Here is an 11761-nt window from a genome sequence, read left to right as displayed (position 1 = left end):
CCAGTGCTTTAAAATAGCATATTTGATTAACATGCTGATAGTTTTCCAGCAATAATAGCTAGAGCCAGTGCCCTGGAATAGCAGGACATGTAGGGTCGCATCATATATACAGTAATAAGTAATTACATTATGATAAAATTACATTTTAAAAAACAAGGCCTGCCTCACAAGTGAGTAGGTACAGGTGCTTTTAACGGCATGTTGAAAACAGTTCTGATAATGAGCTTTTATGGTGATGGAGAGAAGAATAGATGCAAAATTGGATGGAATTTAACCTTTACCTCAGAGAAGTAAATGGGATCGTGGCTCTGCAGTAATATTTACAGTCTTAACGGCCACCCTATAGACTGTTGGAAGTGGGGAAAATACTGTATTTTTCAATCTGCCGTATACTAGGATACTTTGGGTGCTTTGCTCCTTCCCGCTGGAGGAACAGGTGCTCGTTGTAGGCAGTTGCGTTCCCCTCGTTATGCCATTATTTAGCTTTCAAAAGGCCTTTTGCAGAAGCTTTTCCACAGGCTTTTTAGAAAATGGGAATTTTGTGTACACCAGTGCATCTATTCCCAGCATATACTTTTTGTTAACAAGACAGACTTATGGCTGATACGTGTTATAAATAATTGGCATTTGCTAAGAATGAGGACATGACGAGATGAGTCACGAGATTTCACACTCAAGCTATCCATTCTTGGGCTGCTAGTAGGAGGGCCTGGTGTGTGCACGGAAGGAAGGCAATGGCTTTCTGTTCCAGTTGCAGCTCCTTGGCCCACATTAAAGGCTTCTGGGGAAGAGTATCTACTAACCCTGAAGAACAGCATCTGAAAGGAATTTATGATCAGTAGGGGAGAGTCCTTGTGCCTGTTGGGAATTGGCCTGTGCTGCCAACCAAGGTACCTGCAACCGCTTTATCACAAAGATTTCTCATCTGCTTTGGGCAGACAAACCTTGTCCTTGCACACACATAAACACCCACCCACCCAAGACTTACTGATTTTTTGTGGTTGAGGCTTTCCCCCAGAGCTTCAACATCCTGACAGCTCTTTTGGTTTCTATCCGACCTTTCTGAAATTGCTGATGAGTGATAAATACTATTAATGCAGTATCCAGTAAGGATATAACTGCCACCCAATTCAAGTATACAGCATGGCTGAAATCAACCTAAACTTCAAATGGTGTCTAGCAGTGCAGTCCTATGCGCAGTCACATATTTCTAAGCCTGCGGACTTTAATTGACTTATAAAGGTGTAACTTTGTTTAGAATTGCACTGGAAGCCTGGTGGTCCTTTCTAAAAGACTGCCGCGTGGCATGCTGGTAGGTCTCCCCATAGAGGAAATCTCACCACACCAAAGGGGTAACATCAAGATGAAGGAGATTTTAAGCAAAGCCTTTTCAGAATTTTCAAGAACGAATGGCCCAAAAGAGAATGGGACCAGGCAAACAAGACAAAAAGGTTGAACTTCAGAAAACAACTGCATCCCAGGACAGTAGCTACACACTTACTAGAAGCTGTCAACTCTATTTCCAGACAAGATTTCTTGTCCCCTACATGTACAAAGAGCCCTGATCTGGATAGTCCAGGTAAGCCTGATCTCGTCAGGTCTCAGAAACTAAGCAAGGCTGGCCTTGGTTAGTAATTGGATGGGAGACCTACAAAGACCAGGGTTGCAGAGGCAGGCAGTGGCGAACCACCTGTTTGTCTCCTGCCATGAAAACCCTGCTGGGGTTGCCACAGGTCAGCTATGACTTGAGGGTACTCTCCACTACCACCACACACGTACAAAGAAGCAATGAATCTGTTTTAGGCAGGCCTTACCCCCCCCCACTCCCTCCTTTTACAATGAACAAATCCCAGCCGCTTTGATGTGTTTTCTGAACAGGTGTTGCCCAATTCCAGCCTTCTGGGTATAGGTATATGAGTTGCAGTCACATGGCTTCTGATTGCAGTTTTTTCTGTATTTCAAATTATGCAGAAGTAATACTACTAACATCAGTTTTGGTTTCTTTATTATTGAATAAAGACTTGCATTTTAAAAAATATTTTAAATCATCTAATTAAACAGTCTTCTGTACCTCTACTCTTTAGTTCCATCTACTGTTTATTAACAGTATAAGTAAAACAACAATGAGTAGCATCAAAAACAGATCCCAATGGAGCCTTAGTATTCTGTCCAGTTCTGGCAGTTTCCAGTTTTCAGTAAGCTGCTGCAGAAAAGGAAACAAAATACTTTTACAAAAAGAAAGAGACGCTTCCGTTAGTAAGCTGGGGCTTCTTGTTTTATCAAGGGCACCCCCTGCATACTGCCCTCTCTCTCTCTCTCTCTCTCTCTCGCTGCTTCTGCGTCGTGTGGCTTTTCTTCTTTCCATGGACTGCCAAGAAGAGCTTTATGGAGACTCAGAAGTTTGTGTGCCAGGCCTTGCTGATCCTATCCAATGCCACATCTTAACAGGCTCATATCCTTGGGACTTCCACTAACATCTCAAGTTGTGCATGAGAAAGACTGTTCATAACCATTCAGGCCTAATTTTTTTCCCATTTACAAGTTCCTGTCTGTCCAGAAATCCCAGCAATTGTTTTCAGCTCCTTTTCCCATCTTCATGTGATTTCAAAGTCCTGTCCCTTTTTATTTACAAGATGCACCCTTTCTTTATAGTGGTTGCTAAATCCCTGTTTCAGTGTTCTAGTAATCTCATGAATGTGCTGGGTTGGATCCAACCAGATTCTCCACTGCGGAGGAAGAGCTTCCCTTTGACCACCCCCCAAAAACGTCTGAGGATCGTGTGACCCATGTGAAGAAAAGTTTTTGCTGAAGACCAGCACAAGGATTTCGTATCTCACCCATGTAGTGGGAGGTTTGTGCCTCGCAGGCACACCCCGCCTCTTTTCCTTCTACAACCCCAGCACACCGGGAGAAGCATCTGTGCCCCCTCCCCCTTTTTTTGTCAGCGTGCCAAGCCGTGCCATTGATTCTGCTGTAAAACTGACTTGCATGGCTGCATCTGAATTTCACAATGGAAGGCAGTGCCCAGATGTGAAGAAGCGGGGGTGGGCGGGGGGGGGGGGAGAATACAGCTGCTTCTCCCTTCGTGCTGTTGTGGCAAACAGAGAAGAGTTGCTGTGTGTCTGGGAGGCACAGGACGGCCATCATGCGTGTGTGACAAGGGGCTCATGTTCCCTGACAAACACAAGACTTCGTAATGGGCAGACGGCTTCATTATATGGGTTGGAGTTAGAGTAAAAAGGAGAATTAGGTGAAGTTGAATGAAAAACCTGGCTGGATCCAACCCATTATTAGTAGGAAATATTACCCTGCAGTAGCTCCCACAAAATGCGAGAAGGGTCTATTTTTTTAATGTATATTAATGCCTCTATTATAATGGTATATGATGCGTATTTTTGAGGTTCCCCTTAACAAACCCTCTTAAATACATAACCTTGATACACAAAGATATGCACCACCGGCCCCTTTGTGACTTCTCCCTCTCATCTGTCTTATGCTGACAGTGCCTGGGGCAATCTCTTTTTCTGCGTTCTTTTCCATCCTTCCTCAAAACCCATTCACTTAAGAACGCCTTTCAGCAATTCGCCCAGAGTGGCCTGGACCTCCGCTGCTCTTGGCCTGTTTCCCACGGCTCGCTGTAAAAATCTCACCCCTTCTACTGCAGCTGTCTCATGGAGAACCTAAAGGAACAATCATTTCTTTATATCGTACTTCACCTAGCACGTCAGTATCATGTCAAACTGTAACGTCAATTAGTGTTTCTGCAAGGCCTTTGCTCAATCAGGAATCTGACATAGTAATAAAATATAAGATCCAGGTCCAGTAGCACCTTAAAGACCAACTAGATTTCCCAGGTACGAGCTTTCAAGTGTCAAAGCTCCCTTTGTCGGATATCTGAATCTGACAAAGGGAGCTTTGACTCTCAAAAGTTCATGCCTTGGAAATCTAGTTGGTCTTTAAGATGCTACTGGACCCAGATTTTTGCTCTTCAACTGCAGACCTGGGCTACCCACCTGAAAGTAATAAAATGCATTATCACCAAATAATACAACAGGTTGTATACTGAATTCAGCTACCTAGTTGTTAATAATAGACTTTACAGAAATAATGGGGAAGAGAGATCACTCTTGCTGACTAGCTGGAAGAGATCATATGGATAAACACTGGTGTGACTTTGGATTGGATCCAGACTGAGCTTTACACTCCGGTCATGCAAGGCACTTTTGTCAACAACAACATTCCTGCATCCCCTTCCCACCAAACACTGCAACCCACTGATCCCCTCTGAAATGATGCTTCTGGGGGACGGGACTTTCAGGGATAGCATCAGAGACAAATTGGAGGCCTGCAGCCAGGAATAACAACAACATTCGATTTATATACCACCCTTCAGGACAACACCCACTCAGAGCGGTTTACTAAGTATGTTGTTATAATCCTCACAACAATCATCCTGTGAGGTGGGTCAAGGTCACCCAGCTGGCTTCAAGCAGAGGAGTGGGGCATCAAACACGGTTCTCCAGATTACAGTCCTGCCGCTCTTAACCACTATACCACAAACTGGCTCTCCAGAAGACGGAACTGATAGAAATTACCCTACCTGTTCCAACCTAATATTAACAGGGCTCTGGATCTTGAGAGTTAATAGCTTAAATTGCTCTTCCTCAAGGAAAGGGCAGATGAAGGAGCAGTACAATACAGTTAAATTCATAGGAACCTTCCTGCATCTACCTGGAAGATTTGACATTTGCGATCATATTTCTTTGGATTAAGAGCCTATGATTCCGCCCCCCCCCCCAAAGAACAGCATTTTCACAACAAAGGTGTGTTGGAATGGCTGTCCCCCCACCCCCCTCAAATGATGACAGACTCAGTGAGTGTAAATGTTACTTACATTGAGAAGCTGTACATGGAGCAGATGAGTAACTTCTAGTTTAATACGTGCCAGGAATACTGGTATAAAAGCGTCAGGACTCGTTTCTGCCGCCACGTCATACCATCTTCTAGCTAAATGTATATCCTAAAAGTAGGAAGCCATTTCTAATCAAACTTCAGTTGACTCTACTTAAGGATCTTAAAATTATGGCACATTCTAACAGATTAACAGAGTTACTTCCAGAAATAAAGGAATTAGTGGGCTGTTGAAATAATTTTGATATTGAAAGGGCCAATAGAGTATTCCACTGATGACCCATTGAAGACCCCATTATGGAATTCCTGCAAATACACATACTATGATTGGCTATACGTCACCATTGTATGGCTTTATCTAACATTACTTAGAACAGGATTCTGGTCACAGAATTTATTAGCTATCATCCCAAAGGTATCTTAGAACACTAGGCAGGATCCTCCACTCTGTGGGTCGTATCCTACTCATGCATGGGGATTTTCCAGCTCCCCTTTCCAGCAGCAATCATGGAGGTTTCTCACTATGGTTGCTGTCACATGCTGGTTTTGCTCTGGTTTGGCATCTAAAATGGAGCAGGTTTGTTTGTTTGGGGAGAATCCACACGTTGCCCACTTTCAGGTTTTGCCCTGCTTTCCTGTGACCTTTTCCAAACACGATGCTTTTGGAAAGATCAGCCAGTGCCTTTGTACACTGTGTGGATGGGAAGGTGCGCTTTTTTTTAAAGCTCCGCCCATGTCCGCTCTGTTTTCCTTGATTTAGTCCCCATAGATTCCATTCCGCTTTCCTTCCGCAGCAACAAAAAGGGCTAGAGTCTTCCTCTGTTTTTTAGCTAAAGCTAGAAATTCAGAGAAACTAGTCGATTTGGGGAGGGGGGTGGTTCAGCAGAAGGTCCCAGATACAATGCTTGGCTAAATACCAGCTACAAGGGTCAGGTAGCAGGTGACAGAAAAGACCTCTGCCTGAGGCCCTGGAGACAAGACTGACCTCGATGGACCAAAGGTCTGATTCAGTATAAGGCAGCTTCATATATGATTTTCACCAATAGATGGTTACAAAATTATAACATTTCAGTGATAAAGGAACTTCCAATTTTGAAAAAAGCACCCTCCCCCTCCAAAGCTCTTCAGTGGCTTGGATAAAATGGCGGCCGCGGGAGGCCGAGGCATGGGACGCGTGGGGACAGTGCTTTATTGACACTGAAAATGCCTCTGCAGGAGTAACTCTGAAGCCAGAGTCACACCAAGGCTTGGATCCAGACCAACGTCTCATGGCTGCAAGGAGATCCACCTGTGGAATATGATTTTCCCACCTCTCATTTTCTTTGACAGGTCAGATATGTAACCCCAAACTAAACTCTGCTTCAGAATCAGCACCCCTTTTTGCTAAGCAGAATGTTTGCAATTAAAAGTTTCTCTGTAGATTTGAATGAGATGGGCAGATAACATTACCTTAGCAATGCCTAAACCATGCTCATACATGTATGCCAGATTGAACATGGCTTGAGCACTGTGTTGATTGGCAGCAAGGCTGTAATGAACCACTGCCGTTGTGTGGTCTCTTTGGGTTCCAAAACCATAGTAGTGGTAATCTCCGGTTTTAACTCTGGCAAATGCATTGCCTAGAAAACAAAGACGTGGCTCTTTTAAAAAAATTGTATCATACAGTTATTCAAAGATGGTAATTTTTTTAAGTCAAGCATAATTCCACTTTGTGCCTCCTTAATGCTGACTGCCTGTTTTTTAAATAAAAATTTTATTTATAAAGAAAATATAGACTTCCTGTTTTTGAAGACTGTCATGAAAATGGTATTTGATATCAAACAAGATGGCCCACAGCATAACCAGATATATCTGAAAAGAGCCTTGACAGCACATGGCGGAGTGGATCCTACCCCTATCCTACCACTTCACTGAGCAAAGTGTGAAGCCTTCCTTCAGCCTTGCTGCTTAAACGGGAGGAAGGCTCCCTGGAAGAAGGTTGGATCCAGCATCACCTCACACCAGTTCTTCAGTACTAGTTTTCAGTTGCTTTATCTGTCTTCAGATGCAAGACTCACTCGCAGTGCTAACCTTGACATATAGAGTCCCGAACAACATGGATCCTTGACACCTTAGAAACCATCCTCTCCTATATTTGAGTGCAGTCCCTCAAGTCACGTGACAACGTCCTCTTGAAATCAGAGGGACAATCGGACATCTTGCTGCTCTTCTGTAGCAAAACGCACTCACTGGTAATTTGGGAGTGCATGATCTATTTACGTTTGGGACTGCCTTTTGAGAAGCCAGGGTTAAACCAGTGTAAATTGTATTGGGTCTGAAAAAATCTTACTCTGTTTTAACAGGATTGATCGTAGGGGTGTGTGATGCAGGTTTGGGATTTGGGGGGAAAGCCAGATATTTTTGTCAATGCAACTAAATCCAGTTTTCCTGAATCAAATCAGAAAATCCTGGATCCAATCTGGGAACCCAGATCCAGACTTCCAGGCAAATTCAGATTACTCCAGATTTATCCAGGAAACATTTCTTCAGCCTCATGCTGGCTCCTGCCAGGGCTTCTCCCATGTTTTTTTTCCCCAAGACAGGAGGAGGAAGAGGGAGGGGGGAGTCAGGGAGAGGGGATTAAGTGGCCAATCTGTGCAGGCACTCTCCTGTATGCCTGGCTTCTGTAAGTAACACTGGTTCAGTCGGGCTAAGTTGCAACAGTGTCCCTTGCTTCAGTATGGTTTGGGTGGAATTCTCTGTTTTGATGATTCCCTGGTTTGATGTTGGTCCCTTTGCTTCGCTTTGGTTCTCGTGGATTCCATTCCCTCGCTTCAGTTTGCTTCTGTTGGGCTTTCGTTGGGTTGAGCTTGCATGTGTGAGTTTGCCTATGACTTGACAGCACTTTCCACCACCACTGCTGGCCTAGGGCAGCCCTTCCCCAGTGAGCATCTCTCAGGGAGTCAGCTTGGGAACTTTCCCACCATAGGAAACAATGGAGAGTGTTGGGGGTGGGGTCAGTTGGGTTTTGTTGGGTCTTCTATGTGTTGAGCTTGCATCTGGCAGTGTGCCTTGGCTATGGCAGCTTTGCCCCAGTGTGTTTCTGCAGTGTGAGTCAGCTTTGACTTTTTTCCCCATAAGAAACCATGGAGAGTGGCTGGGAGCACCTTACTCAGGAGCCCACAGAGTTGGACTCAGGGGTCCAACCTTCCCGGAACTTTGGAGGTCTTCAGAAGACAGTCAGGAGCGGGTTCCCTACAAATTTGGTGGAGTTTGCTTGAAAAATGGCCCCTCCAGCCCTCCTAGATAGCCCCTGGATAGGTTTCCCTATAGAAAACAATGACTAAATAAATCCTGGATTCTCTAATCTTGCCAAACTGGACTGGAGTATTTTATCTGGGTTCCAGGGAACCCTGTTTTTTGTTTCTTTGTTTTTTTGTTTCCCTGAAATCTGGATTTCCTGAAGTTTGGAGTATAGGGCAAGCTATATCTTTCAGTAATGTAAAATACAACAGTGGGTTGGATCCAGCCAGATTTTTCACTCCATTTCACCCAATCCGCATCTCACATGATTTTTTCCCATGCAGATCTGCATTCTCTGTAGCATGGTCTCTTTTGTGATCAAGTGGAAACTCTTCTGCCAATTTTCACCAGTGGAAAAGTTGGCTTGATCCAACCCAATGGTTTTGATCTAGCAATTAGCGAGCAGAATGATTTTGTTCTTAGCACAGAGTAATTTTAGCACTGCTTGATGAAGAACTGTTTCACATATGGAAATCTTCTATGGGATACAGCCCCATAGCTGAGGAAACACTTTTACCTAGTACTGAAAATCTTTTGAGTTTAATTATCTAATTTTGTAACGGAGTGACATAATATGTTATTTCAAGATCTTGCCCTGGAGCACATCTATTTGACTTGTTGGCCAGCCTTTTACAAAAAGTCTTCAGTAAAGTAAAATGCTATACTAAAGTTCAGCCCATTTCTCCAGATTAGAGAACAACTGCAAGGGCAGCGGCAACCAAAACAAATACAAGGAGGTGCTGTCGTTCATGAGTCTCAGACACAGACTGGGATAAATTAACCCGAAGAGAATGGGACGTGTTGAGAAGTCCCACAGAATCCAGCCACCTCCAGGGCGTGAAGCACCAGGCAGAGTCAGGCGCCTTGCCGGAGCGGAAGTTTAAGATTCACAGTAGCTACACCTTTACTGTTCAGTGAGTTTATTCCTGTGCTCTGCGTATCACCTACAGACTTGGATAGGCTGGCGTGTCAAAGCACTGAAAAAATAACTAGTTCTGTACGTTAGCCATCATGATCTCAAGTGGTTCGATCTTTCCTCTGAAAAAATAGAAGAACTTTTCATGGAAGATTTGTGCAAAAGAGCCATAAAGTGAAACATACGTTTAAGCAATTCAACCCTTCTTTGTAAATACCAAAACCTAATTTTAAAGTGTAGGCTGGTAAAATTAGCAGGGCTGTCAGAATTAAGAGAGATACATGCTTTTTTTACCTCCTATCTACTTGAAAGGTTACTTACATTTGAGTAGGGACTGACAAAACAAGATCATGTGAAAATAAACCAAGTTTTGTTTTGTTTTTAAATGTTAATGTTGGCAAATGCAAGACTATAAAGAAATGCCCATGGGAACATGATTTGAATAAAGAAATACCAAGAGAGAAAATACTATCTAAATATGCTATATCCATGATTTTGTAATGACTCTGGAGATTTCTGAGCATCATCTTTTCTTGGTTTTCGACTGCAAGAGCAGAACTGGAGTGAATCACATTAATAAGATAGGACAGCTAGGTAAAGGTTATTTTTAACTCTTGTTCATACCTTGAGTTGCTGCCCGCTTCCATAAAAGAAGAGCCAGGGGATATACTTGTTTTTTGTGGAAAATTTTGACCTTTTCTGTAACAAGAAAGTGACATCGTTTATCCCAATACAATCACGGAGTTTAAGAATTCAAGTGGATGTGTGCATGTTATTTCCCTTACCCGATTCCATAATGTAGGCCGAATTGCTCTGAGCTATCTCGTAGCCCATTTCAGCTAGAAATAAGTAGTGGACCAGAGATGGATCAGTACGTCCAGCCTGATAAGCAAAGTACGCTGCCAGGAATTTCTCTGACCATCTTCCTAGCTCACATACCGTTCTGTAAAGCTAAACACCAAAGGACAGAAAAGTATGAACGGCACCAGAAGTTCTTATCCCTGCCCTGAATATAAAGATTATTAAAGTAATAGCATACTAATTATTATTCTTATCCAACTGCACCGTGTAAAAAGAGAACATGGGAAATACTTTTTAAAAACGTTTTTAAACACTTTTTAAAACTTTTAAAAAAACTTTTTACCCAGATAGGTGGGCAGTATTGTAGGGATGGGGTCTCAGATGCTTCACTAATGAGTTAGGGACCATAGATTTCACAATTATGTTGCCTTGGATATTATCTGTTGCTTTAAATATGTACTCCTATATACTACCTGTGCTTCAAGTTGTCTAATGTCAGTCCTAGAATTATGTTGTTTCAGCAATTCTTCAACTCTCTATTGGATCCTTTCTAATGCTATGTCTTTGTAAAATCCTATGACATTGTTTATGGAAATGTCCTTGGCTCTGTTTGGAAACGTCCTTGATACTGTATGGAAACGTCCTTGATACTGATTGTACTAATCTCACACAATGTAATCCGCCTTGAGTCTCAGTGAGAAAGGCGGACTATAAATGACATAAATAAATGATTATTTGTTGGGTTTAGTTAAGGATGGCTGGACCAGTCAGACAGCCCTTCTTTTCCTTCTTAACAGAGTGCTCCTCCTGAGCTTCAGCGCAGCAGCGTGGCCTAAACTAATTACCACACTATCTTACAGATTTCTGATAGAGAGCCTCTCCTTCCAGTTAAAGAACCAAAAATGGTCTATTTATTTAGAGAAGGACATTAACTTATGTACAGTCGAGGAAAAAAGTGACTAACTAATCTAGCTAACTAGGATGACTTCAGATTGATAACATCTGCTTCATTTGTGCCAGGAGGAGATACCATGCTGCTTCTCCTGTTGCATGCAGGGAAAAAAGGAAGAAGAGGAGAGAGGAAGTTCCCTTTGGCGACCTTCTACCAGTCAGAGAAAGTGAGTGATAGTAGAGTAGCCAGGAAGGAAACTGATACTAGCCTATCTATCTGTCTAACTCTATGGTTCTTGCCTTCCTTTTGTTTGTAGTCTTGAAGGTCTGAGCCAGACATATGTCCAGTCTCTTTTTCTAACAATACTTTGATTCAGATAGCTACATATTAAAATTAAGTTTTAAAAACTCTAAACTTCAGTTAGTTTAGAATATGAAGTAGTAAATCTATATATTGGATATTATTGAATAACTTTATAAAGCTTCACTGTGATTGGCTGTATGTGATAAATAATTACATCAAGCTAGCAATTATGTGTCTAATAAAAAAATACTTGGACTGACTAACTTATGTACGTGGATTGGAATAAAATACCATGAAATTACTTCGTCTTCTGGGACAACTGGACTATTGACTCTATCTGCTAACAGTGATATTTCATACAAAGATATTCGATATCCAATTTCTCCCAATATTATCAAAAACAATTACACTAGTGTGTGCACATCATCAAACAATTCCTTTAACATAAGTGAACAGAGGCCTAGTTCTGAAAAATAAAAGAACGCCTCTCGCGTTGGATATCCGGTGATTTGTCAGCAGAAGACACTGACTGATACAAATATTTTTCTAGTTCTCTCCCACCCAGCAGTCCTTTCCAACCTTGGAAAAGTTGATTCCTGGATTCCACACAGACTAACAGTAGAACTGCCAACTCCAGCTTGGGAATTTCTTTGAGA

The 11761-nt window shown here is 42.5% G+C and overlaps 1 protein-coding gene across 1 annotated transcript in view; it reads right to left on the bottom strand.

Annotated features, from left to right (window-relative positions):
* Window positions 1-2026: 2026 nt before the first annotated feature.
* The window catches only part of SEL1L2 (SEL1L2 adaptor subunit of ERAD E3 ubiquitin ligase), a 99601-nt gene continuing 89866 nt past the window's right edge, over window positions 2027-11761 (bottom strand). The window contains exons 16-20 of the mRNA XM_054998757.1: window positions 9895-10060; window positions 9734-9808; window positions 6361-6530; window positions 4895-5020; window positions 2027-2200 (exon numbers count right to left, since the gene is read on the bottom strand). Coding sequence (XP_054854732.1) covers window positions 2081-2200; window positions 4895-5020; window positions 6361-6530; window positions 9734-9808; window positions 9895-10060 — 657 coding nt within the window. The 3' untranslated portion in view covers window positions 2027-2080. The remainder of the gene's footprint in view (window positions 2201-4894; window positions 5021-6360; window positions 6531-9733; window positions 9809-9894; window positions 10061-11761) is intronic.

The sequence above is a fragment of the Eublepharis macularius genome, chromosome 1 (assembly GCF_028583425.1).
Source record: "Eublepharis macularius isolate TG4126 chromosome 1, MPM_Emac_v1.0, whole genome shotgun sequence".
In the NCBI taxonomy this organism is placed as follows: domain Eukaryota; kingdom Metazoa; phylum Chordata; class Lepidosauria; order Squamata; family Eublepharidae; genus Eublepharis; species Eublepharis macularius.
This window is presented reverse-complemented; position numbering and strand designations above follow the sequence as displayed.